The 21,260-nt window shown below is 44.7% G+C and overlaps 1 protein-coding gene across 2 annotated transcripts in view; it reads left to right on the plus strand.

Moving 5' to 3' along the window:
* The window catches only part of LPCAT1 (lysophosphatidylcholine acyltransferase 1), a 277,273-nt gene that overhangs the window by 245,011 nt on the left and 11,002 nt on the right, over window positions 1-21,260 (plus strand). For both annotated transcript variants that reach the window (XM_073630841.1, XM_073630842.1), the window contains exon 13: window positions 6,975-7,116. In XM_073630841.1, coding sequence (XP_073486942.1) covers window positions 6,975-7,116 — 142 coding nt within the window. The remainder of the gene's footprint in view (window positions 1-6,974; window positions 7,117-21,260) is intronic.

Below are 21,260 nucleotides of genomic sequence, written 5' to 3' on the forward strand. Positions count from 1 at the left end.
TAGACCATTCATTTATTTGTAAGTGTGCAAACTTACAATATCGACACAGGATCAAATAATTATTTTCCCCACTATATCTATATCTATATAGTGGATATAAAAAGTAACCCTCTCCCATTCCTCCTACAATGCAGTGCTTCTTGTTTGAGCAGCCACTCCCCAGGCTTGAGCACTGTCAGATGGGAGTGTGGGAAAGGTCCTTTGTCTTTTTATAAGCCATTGTTTTTTTTTTTTTTTACTCTTGGCGCCTGCAGACAAACACAAGGGTGGGGGTGTGTAGGCAAAGCAAGGCTGGCCATACACTGATCAAATTTCTTTCCTGCGACCACAGGTTTCAGGAAAGAAATTCGCTTGATTCCCGCATCAACACAGATAGTGTTGTTGCTGGAATCCCTCCTGCCGTGTCTTTGTCTTCTCTCGGCTGGGGGCAGGGGTAGCTGTCCCCGCCAGGAGAAGTCAGTGATTTTTTTTTCTAACGGCTATAGCAGCCGCTAGTAATAATCGCAGGTAAAACCTGGTATGCTAGTTGTACCTAAGTTGATTGATCGATGCTGCCAAGATTCGACTTGTGAATGGCCTGCCTTAGTAGTGGTTGTGAGGTGTCAAGAAAGCCCTTTTGGGAAAATAGACAGGTTTACTTCAATCTCAACTTAAAATGCTGTGATATCTCTAAAAAGATAAACACCTTTATACTATAGATAACATACTGTGGTGCGAATAACACTCAAACTGTGCAATACAAATACACTGTTCAATGCCAATACATCATGCCATAGAAAATTAATGCCCAAAGAAAATTTTGTCCCTTTAAATTTAATCCACTCATGTGAATAATATTGTACAAAAAATATATTTTGAACATTAATATTATACGAATATATAACACACCGTCTTTAGATGAAAACCATTCAAAGTTCCAAATAATTTAATCCACACGTTCCATAAAGAAGTGCACAGTGCGATCAAGCAACTCCTCCAGCAATTTCCAGTTAAAGTCCCCTCCTGTGATATCTACTCCACCACTGTGATATAAGATAAACTTTTACTAGAGCGAGTGAACCTCAGAATATTAAAGAAGTCACTGGGCACTTTAAATTAATGTACCATCAACCAGACATTAAATGTTATCAGCTGGCCTTGCATCCACTGCAACATCTCTCATTGCATATGATGCCACGTGACAAAAATAAAGAACAGCACTTCCAATAGTGCAGACAAATTAAACAACTTTTATTAAATGCAAGAGTGTAACTAGCAGGTGTTTTAGATGATGAAAGTTCCTACAAACCTCTCCATCCCTCCACAGTGGACATGATTATATTGAAGTTCATTTTAATATTTTTGTCATCCTTTGTCACTTTCTTGAAGTTTTTCAAGCATGTCTGTGGCTGTCACTTTCAGGTGTAGCTTCCAAAAGTTATGCTGAGGAAGTGATCATATGTATAGTAGGGTGTGCGCATAGGCTGTGACTCTAAATCGCTTACAATTTGGGACCAGGGATGCCATGAGGTTTTGCAAAGCTAGGTTGCTAGTAGAAAGTTACTACTGCAGTAAAGGGAGACAGTGGTAATAGTGATGCTCTGCAGTTAAGGGACACAAAATGGGAAAGTGGTATCCTGTAATAAGGGGACATAAAAATCACATTTTTTTTTTTGCTTGAGGAACCGGGCCCAGCTTATCTTGCACATGGGCCTACTGAATTCAGAAAATGCCTCAATTGTTTATAAATAATTTGATCCTTAAACTGATCTCCCGTTTTACTGTCACTTTCCATGGTTTGTTTAGGCCATAATGGCCCTAACAAACTATTTCCTACAATAACGTGTGCACTCCTGGAGCAAATCACTGACCATGATAGGGAGAGCAAACCTGGTGAAGATGGTGTGGCTTCCCCAACTGTTATTTTTACTACATAATTCTCCAGTCTGGTTGACATCAAAATTATTTAGAACAATAGACTTTTGGAGACTTCATATGGAAACATGGTAAACAAAGAATTAAACTGGAAACCCTCCAACAGGCAAAAGATAGAGGGGGAATAGCGGTCCCTAATTCTAGACTATACTTCATTGCAGCCCAACTTCAACTCTGATTTGGATGGGAGGAGGCAGATACTCAAGATCCTATACAGACTATAGTAATCACTCAATTTAAACCATTACCACTAGTACAGCTAATTGTTTCTCATGGATTCTATGAGAAGAGAAAATTTCCAACCTTCCACTTAATCCATAAACTTTGGGAAACAATACGTATACTTACTCAGCATAAGGGTTATACAAAATATATGCCAATATGGGAGAATTACTGTCTACCTGAGCTGAATAAAATATCAGAATTTTTGGAGTGGAAAAGGGCTGGGCTAACTCTACTTTATCAGCTATTTGAGGGGGATATTTTATTGCCCTTCAGTACACTGAAAGAGCATTTTCAACTGTCAAAAAACAACTTCTATCAGTATCTTCAGATTCGCCATGCTCTACAAAGCCAAGCCCTAACATTCCAACTACAATATAATCCATCAGAGATCTTAATGAAAGCTACTACAATACATCTTATTAAAAGAAGACTAATTGGAGAGCTCTATCACATCTTATTAAATACAGCGAAGGTAGATGGACAAGCTAAGAGTCTTATTCATTGGCAAAAAGACCTGATTGATCTTGATGAAGATGAATGGACTCGAGCTATGGAGATCCTCCTAGCTGTGGTATCTATCTCACCCTGTCAGCAACTGACCCAGCTTTTTATTTTACATAGAACCCATTACACCCCACAAAAATTATTTGCTTGGGGAAAATACACCTCGCCCCTATGTCAGCGATGTTCTGTATCCAATGGCTCCCTTATTCATATGCTTTGGCGTTGTCCCAAGCTCCATAGATACTGGGAGTAAGTGTTTTGGACGTTAAATACAATATCAATGACAGAAATAATAAATGCCTCCAAATTATCACTACTGGGAATAATTCCAGATGGAACTTTACCAGTAGAGATGCATGTAATGTGGACCAGGTCTCTTTACCTAGCTCGTAAACTAATTTTACAAAAGTGGATTGATAATACTCCTCCAACCCACAAACAATGGGGTAATAAAATAAATCATATATTAAGAAAAGAGAGATTAGCATACAAACATTGAGGAGCTCCTTTAAAAATGTGTTAAAATTTGGAAGTACTGGCTTAACTCGAGAAATTTATTGAATGACGGCTCATGTGGAGGGGAGGGGAGGGGGGAGAACGGGGATGAGGTGATCGATTTATAACATACTTTGAAGATGAGTAGGGAATAATATAAACGTACTGGAAAATAATATAGAGGTATATGTTTGATGTTGTCTTGTTTTTGTTAGTTTTCCTTTGGATTATGGTTTATGGTGCTCTTACTATCTTTGTGCTAGTTTTTTTTTTCAATATATATCTCCAGTACTTGACCGTGAGAATGTGTTCAGCACGATCCCATCGTGCTGGTTCTTGGCGACAGGGTACTGTGCATGTCGCGCTGGCTCGCTCATCGGGAAAGGAAAACTTTTTTTTCTTTCACGATGAGCAACATGCAGTACTGACAGCTGTCGGGTATGAATCATGAGGGGGAACGCCGCGCCAAATTTTAAATAAAAAACCGGCATGGGTTCCACCCCAGAGGCATACCAGGCCCTTAGATCTAGTATGGATTTTAAGGGGAACCCCCTATGCCGAAAAAAACAGCGTGGGATCCCCCCAAAATCCATACCAGACCCTTATCCGAGCATGTAGCCCGGCCGGTCAGGAAAGGGGGTGGGGACGAGCGAGCGCCCCCCCCTTCTGAACCGTACCAGGCCGCATGCCCTCAACATGGGGGGTGGGCGCTTTGTGGCAGGGGGGCGCCCTGCGGCCCCCCCCCATGTCCCCATGTTGATGAGGACAAGGGCCTCTTCCCGACAACCCTGGCCGTTGGTTATCGGGGTCTGCGGGCGGAGGGCTTATCGGAATCCAGGAGCCCCCTTTAATAAGGGGGTCCCTAGATCCTGGCCCCCCACCCTATGTGAATGAGTATGGGGTACATCGTACCCCTACCCATTCACTTGGGGGAAAAAGTGTCAATAAAAAAACACACTAGACAGGTTTTTAAAGTAATTTGTTAGGCAGCTCCGGGGTTCTTCTTCCGACTTCGGGGTTCTTCTTCCGACTTCGGGGTTCTTCTTCCGACTTCGGGGTTCTTCTTCCGACTTCGGGGTTCTTCTTCCGACTTTGGGGTTCTTCTTCCGGCTTCGGGGGTCTTCTTCCGACTTCTCCGCTCTCTCTGGCCTCTTCTCCCGGTGTCCGGTTCTTCTCCTGCTCTCCAGCCTCTTCTCCCAGTGTCCGCTTCTTCTGCCAGCTCCTCCGCTATCTTCTGCTCTTTTGCTAGCGGTGGCACGGTCTTCTCCTCTGTCTTGTTCCTTCTTCTCTTCTTCCGATGTTGACCCGACGCTCTCTCCCGCTGTAATGCTGTGTGAGCGGTGCACGATGACTTATATAGGCATGGGGCGTGGTCACCGGGTGATGTCACCCGGTGACCCCCGCCCCTTATGACGTCGCAGTCCCATCATGCCCCGGGACTGTGACATAAGGGGGCGGGGTCACCCGTGACCACGCCCCATGCCTATATGTCATTGCGCACTGCTCACACAGCATTACAGCGGGAGAAAGCGTTGTGTCAACCTCCGAAGAAGAGAAGAAGGAACAAGACAGCAGAGAAGACCGGGCCACCACTAGCAAAAGAGCGGCAAAAGAGCAGAAGATAGCAGAGGAGCCCAGCAGAAGAACCGGACACCGGGAGAAGAGGCCAAAGAGCGGGAGAAGAGGCCGGAGAGAGCGGAGAAGTCGGAAGAAGACCCCCGGAGTTGCCTAATAAATTACTTTAAAAACCTGTTTAGTGTGTTTTTTTTATTGACACTTTTTCCCCCAGGTGAATGGGTAGGGGTACGATGTACCCCATACTCATTCACATAGGGTGGGGGGCCCCCTTATTAAAGGGGGCTCCCGGATTCCGATAAGCCCTCCGCCCGCAGAGCCCGACAACCAACGGCCAGGGTTGTCGGGAAGAGGCCCTTGTCCTCATCAACATGGGAACAAGGTGCTTTGGGGTGAGGGTCCGCAGGGCTCCCCCCTGCCCCAAAGCGCCCATCCCCCATGTTGAGGGCATGAGGCCTGGTAGGGTCGGGTGGTGGGGGGGGCGCTCGCTCTTCCCCACCCCCTTTCCTGACTGGCCGGGCTGCGTGCTTGGATAAGGGTCTGGTATGGATTTTGGGGGAACCCCCACGCCATTTTTCCGGCGTAGGGGGTTCCCCTTAAAATCCATACCAGACCTAAGGGCCTGGTATGCCCCTGGGGAGGAACCCAAGCCGATTTTTTTGTTTAAAATCTGGTGCGGCTTTCCTCTCATGATTCATACCCAACAGCTGTCAGCATTGCCTGTCGCTCATCGCGAAAGGAAAAAAAACAGCGGCGAGATTGACACAATAATAGTGCATATGTAGATCAAGAAATGAAATGATGGTAATCCCTTTATGTATTTTCTATTCTTGTTTAAGAACAATTTGCTTTTTCCTTTTGTATGTAATATGCATGATAAAAATTAAAAAAAAAAAAGATTAAAAAAAACGTGTGCACTCACTGGGTGTGCTGTATAAACTGTATGTAGCCTCAGTTACATACAGTATACAGCCTTGTGTTCCGGCTATGAAATGCAAATATCCGTTCCACACCCGGAATAAAATGGAGTCTGAATTGAGTGCTGTATTCTTTATGAAGCTGAGGATATAAGTTTAGACTGCGGGCACACCTGTTCAGGAAATGGCCCAAACTATTGCACAATTGACGTTTTTACAGCTGCTGTTTTTGGCTTAAGGAATTTTTCTGCAGCCAGTAAACTTCCCAGCATGTTATCCTGTATGTCTATGCACACATAGGCTGTTATCAGAGTTTTTCGCAGTGGCGTTTTCTGCCTGGAAAAAACCCCAAAACTAGTTGGTTTTAAGAGAAGTTTTTCCGGTGTAAAAATGCTCTAACTATGCTAAAAGCTTAAAAACGTGTATATTCTGTGTTTATCAGAGCCAAAAGCTTTTGTGGGAGTATAATTTTGCTAAAAAAAAAAAAAAAAAAAAAAAAAAAAAAAAAAGCTAAAAAACGCTATAGCTGAAAAACGTATTCTACAGCTTTCTACAATTAATGCTACTGGCGTTTTTATAACGCCCAATGTGCATGAGGCATAAAGCTGGAAAATCCGCAAATCTTTTGTTTACATGGCAGCGCTTTTCGGTGATAATATCTTGTAAAGTAGCTATCCTTTCAGTGTGTGTACTTGCTACTTATGTTAAGCTGACTTAAATGTCAGCTGATTCCTGCTGTATCAGGCACAATTCGAGCTGTAGGTGGTCCTGTAAGCACCACAAGAAAAAATTCTAAAATGTAAAAAAAGAGCTGGATGGAAAGTTGTTAGCCAGACAGTGAGTGCCTCCAATCCAATACAGCCACTGTTTAGGCATTCAGACAAGCTGCACATGCTGTGGCTATCTGAAAACAAAAGCTAGCAGGGGAGATTCCTCTATATACACGGTTTCTACAACATTTACTAATTCTTTGAATCAAGCTTTCAATATTCTGTTGGTGTTCAGCACTCCCCTAGAAATGTAATTTCCTACCCATATGTTTGGCTTACTGCTCTTTCTACTAGCTTTTTCTTTTTACAATATTGTGACTAGTTTTATGAATACAGACTGTAGACATTCCACTTACAGTTATTTTTGGTCCACGTTGCAGTGCTAGGAAGTGAGGAAGTTGTTAGCCAGAATGTATTGTTGGTACCTCCTATGTTAAAGAGAGGCTAGTCTGCAAACTCTATGCATACTTTCAATATAGCCATCATATATAAAGGCAGTTTTGACAGAAATATATAATTGTCTTTTAGGCTAATGTGTGATGTTTGATGATATGATCATTTTTGTCGTTTTTAGATGTACCAGTCAAAGAATGATAAAACCATAGTAGAAGACGACTTGGCAGTGATTCTGAAGACTGCACTGGGAGTGTCAGAGCTTAGTGTAACAGATATTTTTAGAGCAATAGATGAAGAAGAAAAGAATAAAATTACATTTGGTAAGTACACCAAAGAGTTATCAGGATAGCTGTTTATTTTGTATGTTTTTATTCATGCATGGATTTAAATAGCTAGACATTTCCATCACTACGTCTTTTCGTAGTTATTTTCCAAGCTGTATTTATAACTAATTAAATAATTGCTGTTCTTACTAATATGGAAAAAGTCAGCAGTGCTATCCGCCCCACTCCAGCACCTGCAACATACACCATGGTGTCCATGACACCTCCATCTGTATTACACATAGGGCCTCATGGCATAGTTTCATGCAGAGCATCTTCCTCCTCTCACACCCAGAGTCTTTCTACTGTACAGTGGTGGCTGATGCTAAACTTTTGTTTGGGGGGGGTTGGCGGCAACTTATGCGCAAACAGCAATGCCTCGTCGAGCAGCCTCACATCTACATCATACAGCAACATAGCCAACCTGCCCAGCTGCCCGGTGCCCGGCTCAAGCCCGACATCTGTATCTGACAACAGCTACTACAATGGTGGAGGAAACTCCCTGACCACGAACTTGCAAGTTGCCAGCCAAATGTTATGCCAACAGCAACAGTACCAGACAGCGTGCACCATGTGCATTTCTTGCAGGTGCTATGGCAGCTGCGGGAGCAGCATAGCTGTCAACTACTGCAACTATTTTCAGCACTTCTCGGCACCCTCTGTTTCCATTTTCCTTCATGCCTTTCAACCGCATGTGCAATTATGGGTACATCAACACCCAGCAATACAACAATAGCTCCTTCTTCCCCGTCATGCACAACCCCCTCCTCCTCTGCCGCAGTTTCCCTGGCTTCTCCTCCTGGCCAACCCAACCTTCTTCAGATCCCCCTCCTGCCCTGATTGGCCACAAGTGGGTAGGTTTGGGGTGCAGTGCTCGAGCCCAACTTTTTTTTAAGCCAATGAGAGCCTCAGGCTCTAATCATGTGCTTGGGGGGGGCAGGAGAAACGACTCATAGAAAGCTATGAGTCACCTTATGGACTGGCTGCTACTGTATGTAGTGCCTCAATCAATGCTTCTGCTTTACTCATCACCTTCTTCATACTATACAGTACATTGCTCATACATCTCTGATGCATGCAATTCCTTTTTCCTGTGCACAGGGCCGGTGCAAGGATTTTTGTCTACACAGGCGAAGGTGCATTTTGGTGCCCCCCCACCATCGTCCTAATACCACCCTCTTTCCGCTCCAGAATACAATTTCCCAGCCCCATATGGCAACCCATCTACGGCTAATCACACGCTATACAATCTGATTGTACAATACTTTTAGATTTATTAACAATTATGTGGTATAATGGCCTGCCTGATTTGATACTCAATAAAAAAAAATGTTCAGGTTTGTCTTCATATGACAAATTTTGGTGAAACTTCGCCTAGGTTCACACATATGCGATTCCAGCGCCAGTTCTTGCATCGCATCTCTCCCGCAGGCAGTTCACACTGCCCTCTGTGAACCGCTGCGGGTGTCAATACAATGTTAATGACACTCCCAGATCGGTTCACAGATCTCAGTGCAAACTGTGAATGCGCACAGGAATCAGATCGCATGGGTGAGAACACCCATGCATTCCGATTCCAGTGCAGGACAAAAGTCCCTGCACTATTTTCCTGCAAATCCAATGCGAGTTCAGCCATGCAACTGTATGGCTGAACTCGCATTGCACAGACATCGCATGTAATCGGCACCGCAGTGCGGGTGTGAATCACATGCAATGTCTGTGTTCCCACAAGTGTGAACCCGGGCTGAAGCAGACTGTACAATCAGATTGTATAGTGTAAAGCTTAGCCAGCTTAAAAGATTCCTCCATCCACACTGACAATGCAGATGGATGAGCACTAGGGGTGCAACGGATCAAAAAAACTCACGGTTCAGGTCGTTCCTCGGATCAGGAGTCACTGATCGGATCATTTTCGGATCAAAAAAAAAAAAATGAATTGAATTGAATTTTCAAAAACCTGTGAAAATTCCACCACCATATAGTCCCCACTGTAATATCCACAATCTCCCCCACTGTAATATCCACAATCTCCCCCACTGTAATATCCACAATCTCCCCCACTGCTGTAATATATTATCCACGTCATCTCCCCCACTGCTGTAATATATTATCCACGTCATCTCCCCCACTGCTGTAATATATTATCCACGTCATCTCCCCCACTGCTGTAATATATTATCCACGTCATCTCCCCCACTGATGTGATATATTATCCACGTCATCTCCCCCACTGATGTAATATATTATCCACGTCATCTCCCCCACTGCTGTAATATATTATCCACGTCGTCTCCCCCACTGTAATATCCACATCGTCTCCCCCACTGTAATATCCACAATCTCCCCCACTGCTGTAATATCCACAATCTCCCCCACTGCTGTAATATCCATGTCATCTCCCCCACTGCTGTAATATCCATGTCATCTCCCCCACTGCTGTAATATCCACGTCATCTCCCCCACTGCTGTAATATCCACAATCTCCCCCACTGCTGTAATATCCACAATCTCCCCCACTGCTGTAATATCCACAGACTCCCCCACTGTATACAGTATAAGTATAGGAAGGAAGACTAGTGTTTAGTCTTACCTTACAGAATAGAAGCCGCCAAGCCGGCCAGATCAGATCCACGAGTTGAGGGGTGATGATGTCAGCGCGCACCGCCGCCGCGGGGTGTACCAAGATGGCCGCCGCTTCAGAGCTAGGCCGAAGCCGCGGCCTTTCCTAAGGCCGAGGCATCGGAGCGCATGTGTGGCGATCCGAACAGGTTGACCTGTTCGGATCACGGATCGGTGACGATCCGTTGCACCCCTAATGAGCACCCCCTTCCCCCTGCTGTGCTTTGTATTCTAACAGACGACACCACTGACTGTCAGAATACCCGAATAGATGTGGTGGCTGCATTCATTTTCTTTTTTAAGGCTTTTTCCCCTCAATTTTCACCTGGTGATTTGTCCAGTAACACACCTACTGTATTAGATTGCCCCCACTTTGGATGAAGGACCACAGGGGGCACCTTTAAACAGCAGCATTGTCAGTCTGAGAGGAGGGAGTGTCTGATGTACTAGCAGAATTATGAACACTAATGAATTGAAGACAAACTTCAGCTAACACTTTATAATCAGTTAAAGAAACAGTGTTTTTCCTTTAGGGATAAAGGTTTTACTTAAATGCTGATCATTTTAAGCACCCCTGTCAGTGGTAAATGGTTTGTCTCATCCCTCTAACTGCTACATCTGCAGGGCAGCGTGTTCTGTGGAAAAACAGCAGACTAAGACAGTCCACCAGCAGGTTAAATAAAACAAAAACAAAAAAAACGGACTTGATTTCCCCATCCATATCCTTAAGGTGGATGGGTGGAATCCTGCCCACTGAGCTATTGTATTCTGACCGCAGGGAGATTTTCCTGCCGTCAGAAAATACATATCAGCTGGCTGTAGCTCGTGGTGCCAAATGAGCAGGGAAAGTCCAACAGGTTTCCATCAATCATGGAATTCTACAAGATAATGTATGCTGATGAGTGCCAGAAAGAAGCATGAATGTCTTATACTGCTGTGCAAAAGGGATGAGCCAAACACGCCCACGGTTCGGTTTGCACCAGAACCTGCGAACGGACCAAAAAATTTGCGCAAACTTTAGCACCCCATTGAAGTCTATGGGACTTGAACGTTTGAAATCAAAAGTGCTAAATTTAAAGGCTAATTTGCATGGTATTGTCCTAATAAGGGTTTGGGGACCCAGGTCCTGCCCCAGGGGACATGTATCAATGCAAAAAAAAGTTTTAAAAATGGCCGTTTTTTCGGGAGCAGTGATTTTAATGATGCTTAAAGTGAAAAAAAAGTGAAATATTTCTTTAAATATCGTACCTGGGGGGTGTCTATAGTATGCTTGTAAAGTGGCGCGTGTTTCCCGTGCTTAGAACAGTTAAATGACATTTTTAAAGGAATAAAAGTAATTTAAAACTGCTTGCGGCATTAATGTAATGTGGATGAAAATCAGTGAGACAAACGGCATGGGTACCCCCCCCCCCATATACTCTGAACAGCAGTATACAGGTGTTGCAACCAACACAGGGACTGTAGGTTTGTTGTTGAGTAGAATCAGTTTGTAATTATGAATTGGTACATTTTTAAAGTGTAGCTCCAGCCAAAAAATCTATTTTTAAGCTTTTTGGAAAACATAGGGAAGGGTTATCACCCCTGTGACATTTATTTTGTTGTCTGTGCTCCTCTTCAGAAGATTTCACCTCACTTTCTGTCTCAATGACAAATGTTTTTTGACAATTTGGGGTTTTTAGTGAAACAAGGATTGTTGATAAAGCATCAGTGGAGAGGAGACGTTTTTCCCATATTAACTCTTACAGGAGAGAATTTCCCTTCCTAGGGGTAGATTTCATCTCACTTCCTGTTGTCTCCTTCCGTTTGCAAGTAGGAGTCGTTTGTAAGTTGGATGTTTGAAAGTAGGGGCCTGCCCTATATACTATGCAGAAATTGCGGCCTTAGGTGTTGGTGTTGCCACAACACTGTAAGTCCTAAAAATATAAATAAACGTGCCTGCGCTGAAAAAACAGATATATCCCAATAGTTGGGAGGTGCATATATAGTGTAAAACTATACTACAAAATTTCAATACAAAAAAAAAAATGCTAGTAATATATAAATTATAGAATGAATACAATCCTTATAAAAAGTATCCCATAAAGTGCAACATGCAAAAAAACAATATATATATGTGGTTATAAATATAAGATCAAAGTGCAAAATCAAGTGTCCACATTTAAAAAGTTCAATTCATTGATATCAACACATAAAGTGCAAGTAAGTGGTGTCCACAAAAAACAGTGTTCCTCATGCTCCTCCTTAATGGTGTTCACAATCCAGCATGCTTCAGTGCTCTCCTGTGACCCCCCCACTTGTGCTTGCGCTCACCTCTGAGCGTGTGACACGGTAATTAAACAGTGTCTAAACACGCATTGGAGCCACCCCTTGGGCTCATACAGGGTATGCTGGTATAAACTCCACCACTCCTCAGATGTCATCAGATAGTCTCACATACAAGAAAGAAAAAGCTCCATAGTGTGATACAGTAGGGATTTATTTAAAATATATTAAAACTTCCCTCTAGAAGGGTACTCACAATATGTAGGTGCGTGAGTGCACCAATCTTTCCAGAGAGTGTTTGTATAAAACAAGCGTTTGTATGGCGTGCAGTGTGTCGTTCCTCATCTACCTCTGTTACTGACAGCTCCGTCCTACCCCTCCCCTACCCCACCTGACGGAGCTGTCAGCAACAGGGGTAGATGAGGAACGACATACTGCACGCCATACAAACGCTTGTTTTATACAAATATATTGTATCGTTGATATCAATGAATTGAACTTTTTAAATGTGGACACTTGATTTTGCACTTTGATCTTATTTTTATAACCACATATATATATTGTTTTTTTGCATGTTGCACTTTATGGGATACTTTTATATAAGGATTGTATTCATTCTATAATTTATATATTACTAGCATTTTTTTTTTTTTTTTTAATTTTGTAGTATAGTTTTACACTATATATGCACCTCCCAACTATTGGGATATATCTGTTTTTTCAGCGCAGGCACGTTTATTTATATTTTTTGGTTTATGCACGCAATGAAACGTGGTTAGTGTTTGCAGCTTATCTATATTTGTTTCACCTCACAGAGGCATCAGTCCATCTTTGGCTCAGAAGACCCCCACATAATTAGACACTGTAAGTCCTCACAGTTACTCTTGGTGGGTGCAGAAACTGGCCCTGCTGTGAAATATTGGATCAAGAATTGTAATTACATGTCCCTGTTGAACAGGGGCAGAAAAATTGGGCCTTAGGCACTGGTGCCACAACACTGCAACCCCTCACAGATACTCTAGTTGGAGCGCAGGAACGAGCCCTGCTGCAAAGTATTGCATCAAAAATTGTAATTACACGCCCCTGTTAAACAGGGGCTAAAAAATTGGGCCTTAGCCACTGGTGGCGGTGCCCAGAACCAAAAATATTCTTACAAGCTATCAGCATTATCATTGAGGAGGAAGAGGATAGTCACTCAGCATCAGCATAGGCAGTCTTGAAGGGATCTGACATTTCAAAAAAAATTATTTGGTTACATCAGCATTAGGTGCTTGGTAGCTGGTGGTGATCCAAGACTGATTCATTTTTATGAAGGTCAGTCGATCGACCGAGTCTGTGGACAGGCGCACCCTGTGATCGGTTACAAAGCCTCCAGCAGCACTGAATGTGCGTTCCGAAAGAAAGCTGGATGCAGGACAGGCCAGTAGCTCAATTGCATACTGTGCAAGCTCTGGCCAGTGATCCATCCTCAAGACCCAGTAACCCAGAGGATTTTCGGTGGGAAAGGTGTCCAAGTCAGATCTTGTCCCTAGGTATTCCTGCACCATGTAAAACAGACACTGGCGATGGTTGCTGGAACTGATCATACCTTGGGGCTGCGGACTAAAAAATTGTCTGAACGCATCGGTCAGACGGCCACCATCTCCACCGCTCCTTCTGTGACTGACCAAAGCCTCAGCAACACGTTGTCCAGGAACAGGAGTTTGTAAACTCCCAGTCTCTGGGAATGCGTTGCACAGACCTTTCTGCAAGGCCTCCCGAAGATTTTTTTATCCTCTGCTCCCTCTGCGACGGCAAGATAAGGTCCGCAACCTTACCCTTGTAACGTGGATCAAGGAGGGTTGCCAGCCAGCCAGTATTGATCCCTCTCCTTGATACCATGAATACAAGGATCCTTCCGCAGGCTTTGCAGGATCAGGGAGGCCATGCAGCGTAGGTTTGCTGAGGCATTCGGTCCGGAGTCCTCTGGGTCACTAAGGGCGACATGATCCACAGCCACCTCCTCCCAGCCACATACAAGTCCATGGGTTTCTTGGGACTGTAAATGATCCCTTAAAGACTGCTGCTGATGCTGAGTGCCAGGCTCCACCTCCATGCTGACACAATCCTCCTCTTCTTTCTCCTCGTCCTCTTCCTGTGTGATCGGTGGGCACGCAGGAACACTGTCTGCATAAAGGGGGCCTTGAGAGCTAAGAAAGTCCTCCTCTTCCTGCCTCTGTTCTTCCTCGAGTGCCCTGTCCATAATTCCATGCAGCGTGTGCTCCAACAGGTTGACAAGGGGGACAGTGTCACTGATGCATGCACTGTCACTACTCACCATCCTCGTGGCCTCCTCAGATGGTGACAGGACAATGCATGCATCCGTGATCATGGCCCACTGGCGTGGGGAAAAAAAAACAAGCTCCCCCGACCCTGTCCTGGTGCCATAGTTGCACAGGTACTCATTGATGGCCCTCTGCTGCGTGTGCAGCCGCTGCAGCATGGTCATCGTTGAGTTCCACCTGGTGGGCATGTCACAGATTAGGCAGTTCTTGGGCAGGTTAAATTCCTTTTGGAGGTCAGCCAGCCGAGCACTGGCATTATATGACCTGCGGAAATCCAAGCTGGCCCCTGGAGGGCATCCTGCCTCGTTGGTGATGTGCCGCCTCCTCCTCCTCCTCCTCTCTCCTATCAGGCACCCACGTGGAGTCAGTGACCTCATCATCCCCTCCCTCCTTATCACTGGAGGAAAGCTGGCAGTATGCTGCAGCTGGGGGAACATGACTGCCAGATTGCTGTCCTTCTTGGCCACCCCCTCTCTCTGGGCTCACGTTACTGCCTTCCTCTAGCTGGGTACCATCATCGGAGCCTTCAAAACGCTGGGCATCCTCCTGGAGCATGTACCCAACACTGTGGTCAAACAGTTTGGGGGACTCCTCAGGAGGACATGGTGGGGCTAGGGAAGGAGTCACTGATGCCATTGAGCTGAAGGAAGAGGCCGCGTTGGCAGCTGCTTTGCCAGACAAAGTACCCTGAGCCTGGGTGAGAGAGGATGAGGAGGATGAGGACGGCTTGGTCATCCACTCTACCAAGTCTTCCGCATGTTTCGGCTCAACGTGGCCAGCTGCCGAAAAAAAGAACAAGTGTGTCCCACGGCCACGTGCTGATGGGGATGCACCGTCTCCACGACCAGCACTGTTGCCTCTAGACACAGAGCCTGCTTGCCCTTTTTTATTGGCTTGTGACTGACTGCCTCTTCTTGTTGGCCTTCCAGACATACTAATGGCCTGCAGTGAGATGTAGCTGCACAAAGCTGGGATGTATATATATACTGATACTGCAGCTAGCAGAATCAACTGCCTGCCTGTAGTATTATTAGTATGAGAACACCAGCAATTGTCTTCAGGTAGCTTTAGGTGCACACTGTGCAGAGGACGCACTACACTAACTTGTAAATACTGTAGCTGCCTGCCTGTGGTATTAATATAGGATCAGAACACCACCAATTTTATTCAGGTAGCTTTAGGTGCACACTGTGCAGAGGACACAGTACACTAACTGTAAATACTGTAGCTGCCTGTCTGTGGTATTAATAGGAGCAGAACCACAGCAATTTTCTTCAGATGGCTTTAGGTGCACACTGTGCAGAGGACGCACTACACTAACTTGTAAATACAGCTGCCTGCGGTACTAAAAGGATCAGAATAACACCACCAATTTTCTTCAGGTAGCTTTAGGTGCACACTGTGCAGAGGACGCACTACACTAACTTGTAAATACAGCTGCCTGCGGTACTAAAAGGATCAGAATAACACCACCAATTTTCTTCAGGTAGCTTTAGGTGCACACTGTGCAGAGGACGCACTACACTAACTATAAATACTGTAGCTAATAGGATCAGAAGAACACCAGCAATTTTCTTCAGGTAGCTGTAAATACTGTAAAAACACCTACCTGCCTGTCAGGTGTATATATATATATATATAGTATGTAGCAATAACTCTCGGTGGAGCTGCTGGTTTAAAGCAGGCTGTTACCGTCACCTTCGTTACCTTTTCACCAGAACCGGGTCTAGGGTCCCGTTGAGTTTAATACCAGACAATGTAGGCACCGGACACTTGAGTATCTTTTCCAATGCTTTAATAAACGTAAATTGAAGGAAGTAGCAGGAAAGAGGTAGAAGGAGAGTTGCAGGGAAGTTCAAATACCTTTTCTTGGTGTAGTATTAGGAATTGAGAGCTTGTAGATGAATGTACTCTCTCTTTATAGTTGAATCTTTGCCCGCCTGGATAGGTTTCTCTCACTAACCTAGCAGCCACGCAGCACAAACAAAAGTCTCTGCCACAGACTTGATTGGAACAAAACCTGTACAATCCTCTGCCACAGGATGTAATGGTTTACGATGAACAGCAAACACAGCACTAGAACCTTTAAGGCGACCCGGCAGTACTATGCGGTAAGATTACTTTAGGATGTGTCCTCCAACTGAGTCACCAGGCCCCTCTCCAGACCAGCACTCTGCATGATCCTTCCATGACAGGTCCTCCCCTGGGATCTTCTCAGTTGTCCAGTTTCTTCCCGTAGGACAGACAGCCCAGGACCATTCCTCTGCCACTGTGGTAGGCCCCGGACAGGCTTCTGGGCCCACCCACACGCTGCAGCGACGTGGGCCTCCCGGACTGAGGACCACGAGGTAGTACTCCTAGCACATACCTGTCAGCCAGGAGGGCCAGCAGGTGGAACGAAAGACGAACCCTAAAACATCGCGTCTGTCCCATAAATACCCTCTCCCAGAATGCAACTCGGAGGACCACCTCCACCGAGTTATCTCCGGGACAGAGGAGCACTCATACGCTTCAACGTGTTACCTTTCCAACACCAACCCATGGTGACAACGACACCCACAGGCACAGTGTGAAACTACATGCAACTCAGCCAAGCTGGAACAGAGGCAAATCTGACTGTGTAAACAGATAACCCACTAAATTTACCTATAAGCAGTAGATTGAAAATCTACCAGCGCTACATATACAACACCTAGGATGTGTGTTGTGTATGTGTGTGTGTGTGTGTGTATATATATAATATATATATATATATATATATATATATATATATATATATATATACACAATACACTGTAAGTGCAGCTAACTCGCCTGCCTACTCTATCTAACTTAAATCAAATGACACTGTCTCTCTGTCTATCTATCTCTTTCTCAACCCCAGAACACACTACACAGGGCCGCCGTGCAGGCGGCCTTATATAGTGTGGGGCGTGTACTAAACCCCTTGAGCCATAATTGGCCAAAGCCACCCTGGCTTTGGCCAATTACGGCTCTCTGTACAGACGGCGCTGTGATTGGCCAAGCATGCGTGTCATAGTGCATGCTTGGCCAATCATCAGCCAGCAATGCACTGCGATGCCGCAATGAATTATGGGCCGTGACGCGCCACTCGAATTTGGAGCGAACGGCCCATATCGTTCATAATTTGACGAACGGGCGAACATTCGATGTTCGAGTCGAACATGGGTTCGACTCAAACACGAAGCTCATCCCTACTGTGCAACAAAAGGCAACGTACAAGGGGGGCTCAACACAATCCACATGCATACAAGCCTGTGGAAGGATAAAGAAAAGTACATAGACAAAACTATTAGGACTTATCCCAACATACAGCAAGGAAGTAATACTTCTACAGGAGACATAAGGCAAAACTCACATACTGCACGTGATCTGTGTGTACACCTATCCATTGCTGGTGTCATTGTCACAACACCCCTCCAGAGCTGTCATCTGTCACCTACATTCCATAATTATCACCCCCCATCTGAACAACAAATCTCATACAATTACACAAGAACTCTCCAGCTCCTGGGCTGATCTAAGTTTAGAGAAGAAAGCATGAAGCCTGTAAATGCCTGGTCTACCTGGACCGGAATAAAACCTGCCAAGTCTGTGAAGCTTCTGGAAGAACAGAGCTGGGGAGGGAGACTGATGGGGAGAGAAGGGAGGGAGATGGAGACAGTTCAGCTCCCACTCACCCAAGGCTGCTATCTGATGGCTCACACTGGGGCACCAATCATGCGGTTAGATGCAGCTGAAGCTGCTGTGACTTCAAATCTCCCACCCACATCCCCTTTCTCATACTGGCTGCATGCTGGGGATAGGAGTGTGGGCGGCACAGACACATCCTTCTTTCTCATCTCCCATTGGGACAGGGAGGGAAAGGGAGGGAAGGGGAGGAGCGGTTGGCTGGGCTCAGTGAAATGAGACTGTCACAGACACTGCAGGCAGCCTTCCTGCCCAGGCACAATGTCCATGGAGGGAATAGCCGGAGGGGCGACACGGCACATTCCTGCTCCTGCTGGTCCCTCCTCCTGGTCTCACTCAGCTCCTCCTCCTCTTACAATTTAGCAGTGATTGCCTCTGTGCAGGAGCAGTGGCTGAGTCTGGTTCCTACTCGCCCCCCCCCCCCCCCCCCCCAGCGATTGTCTGTTTGCTGGCTAATGCTTCTACTGCTGCCGCCTATGTGGGAGCCAGAACATATCGCTGCTCATCACACTGGCTACACGTGGAAATTTTATATATATATAAAATTTTAACCATTTAAGTCCCAGACCATTTGGCTGACAAAAGACCAGAGCACTTTTTGCAATTCGGCACCGCATCGCTTTAACTGACAATTGCGCGGCCGTGCCACGTGGCTCCCAAACAAAATTGACATCCTTTTTTCCCCACAAATAGAGCTTTCTTTTAGTGGTATTTGATCACCTCTGCGGTTTTATTTTTTGCACTATAAACAAAAAAAGAGCGACAATTTTGAAAAACAATATTTTTTACTTTTTGCTATAATAAATATCCCCAAAGAATATATAAAAAATATTTTTTTTCCTCAGTTTAGGCCGATAGGTATTCTTCTACATATTTTTGGTTAAAAAAAATCGAAATAAGCGTATATCATCTACAAAATAGGGGATAGTTTTATGGCATTTTTATTGATAATTTCTTTTTTTACTAGTAATGGGGGCGATCAGCGATTTTTATCGTGACTGTGACATTATGGCGGACAGACTGGACACTTTTGGTGTTATTTTGAGACCATTCACATTTATACAGCGATCAGTGCGATTAAAAATGCATTGATTACTGTGTAAATGTGACTGGCAGTGAAGGGGTTAACCAGGAGGGGATGCTGCAGGGGCTAAGTGTGTCCTAGGGATGTGTTCTAACTGTACGGGGGATGGAGACCAAATGCAATGTTACATGGTAAGATGTCTCAGGCTATGCTGTGACAATGACACATTTCTAAAGATACTTGGAAGAAAACAAATGTGGCCGTAGTTAAGATCACTGCAGCTCCACTAAACCAGTAAGCATAAACCACAGGTTGAAGTATGCAAAAGAGCGGCATATTTAAAGGGACGTACCTGTACGCTCATTGGCCTGTCCGTGCCATTCTGCCGACGTATTTGTACATGCGGCGGTCGGCAAGTGGTTAATGACTTTTAGTGCAAAAAAACCCAATACATAACCCAATTTTTTGGTAAGTTATAAAATATGATGTTACGCCGAGTAAATCGATATCTAACATGTGACGCTTTAAAATTGCGCACGTTCTAGGAATGGCGACAAATTATGATACTTAAAAATCTCCATAGGAGACGGTTTAAATTTTTTTACAGGTTACCTGTTTAGAGTTAGAGGAGGTCTAGGGCTAGAATTATTGCTATTGCTCTTGCTCTAATGTTCGCGTCGATACTGTTTACTTATGTGTGCAGAACTTACGTATGTGGTCACTTCTGTGTGTGAGCATAGAGGGATAAGGGGGGCCTGCTTTCATTTTTTTTTTTTTTTCTTATTTCATTTTTTTTTTTTTACACAGTCACTTTTAATTTTTTTTTTTATTTATTTTTTTTTTTATCACTTTTATTCCTATTACAAGAAATGTAAACATAAGGGTCAGGTCCTCTTTATGGACAGATCAATAAGACCCTAAATCTCTCCTCTACCTTTAAAAGCAAAAGGTCCAAGAAAAAAAAATGTGATCTTATGCTTTAAAAAAAAAAATGTTTACCTTAGCCCTAAACCGAAAACTCTGAGACGACCTCTATGGCCAGCTGCTCGATAAATTCTCGGGCCCTTATGAGAAAGCCAGTCGCCCCTTTCTCGGGCTATTATGAGAAAGCCAGTAGCCGTCTAAAAAAAAATATATATATATCGGGGTTTTGGGTGATAGCTTCAGCCATAACCCTGATAAACCACTTGCACACCGCAAAATTGCTCATCCACACTATATTGCCAAAGTATTGGGCCACCTCCCCAAATCATTTGGTGGAGGGGGGATTATCTTGTGGGATTGTATTTTCAGAGGTTGGGCTTGGCCCCTTAGTTACAATGAAGGGAACTCTTAAGGCATCAGTATACCAAGACATTTTTTTTACAATTTCATGTTCCAAACTTTGGGCAGAACACACACAATTCCAAAGTGGACATGGACAGAGCTGTAAATTATGGTAGGGAGAATTTGCTATTGGAGTAGGAGTATTGAAGGTTTTGATCCTGCTTCACCTGGCCCGTAACACAGTCATAAGATTTTCATTTAGCTGATCACATTCTCATACATATATCAGGTGTAAGCAAAAGTTGTGATAAAAAGACTATAGCAATCCTTTCAAATATTGTGTAAAGCTGCTAACTCCTCTGACACGTTGATACTTGCCTCTCCAGCGCTTCCTTGTCACACTGGCCTTTATTACAGCCAGCACAAAATGCCTGGTACTTCTAGGTGTAAAGCCCTGTACACACGTGCAGGATGTCGGGAGACATTTTCCGGTACAAAAAATACCGACCGTCATTCTGCCTGTGTGTATGTCGGTCTGTCTGACAGAAGACTGTGTCGAATGTGCATGCTTGAAAACCAGCAGCCGACCGACTCCCAATCAGCGCTCTCAGCCAAAGGCAGAGCGCTGTTTGGAGTGTTCTGGTGGGGGGGCTGTCCCCCTGTCAGAACGCAACTGCTCACCAGGGGAGATTGCTGCACTAACCTCGCATGGTTAGTGCAGTGTCTCCCACCGGAGCTGTCCGTTTTTTTTCGTGCAACCGAAAAAAAAAAACTGTAGTGTGTACCAGGCTTTAGGGTGCAAGTGACCTCCTGACATGACGAAGTGTGTGAGCGCTTTTACATGATGGCGACGAGGCCTCTGCTCTCTAAGCTCTGGCACCAGCTGATATTTCTGACCTGTAGGCAGAAATATATGGGGGGCCTGTTAATGCCAA

This window comes from Aquarana catesbeiana, linkage group LG05 (genome assembly GCF_042186555.1).
Source record: "Aquarana catesbeiana isolate 2022-GZ linkage group LG05, ASM4218655v1, whole genome shotgun sequence".
NCBI lineage: Eukaryota > Metazoa > Chordata > Amphibia > Anura > Ranidae > Aquarana > Aquarana catesbeiana.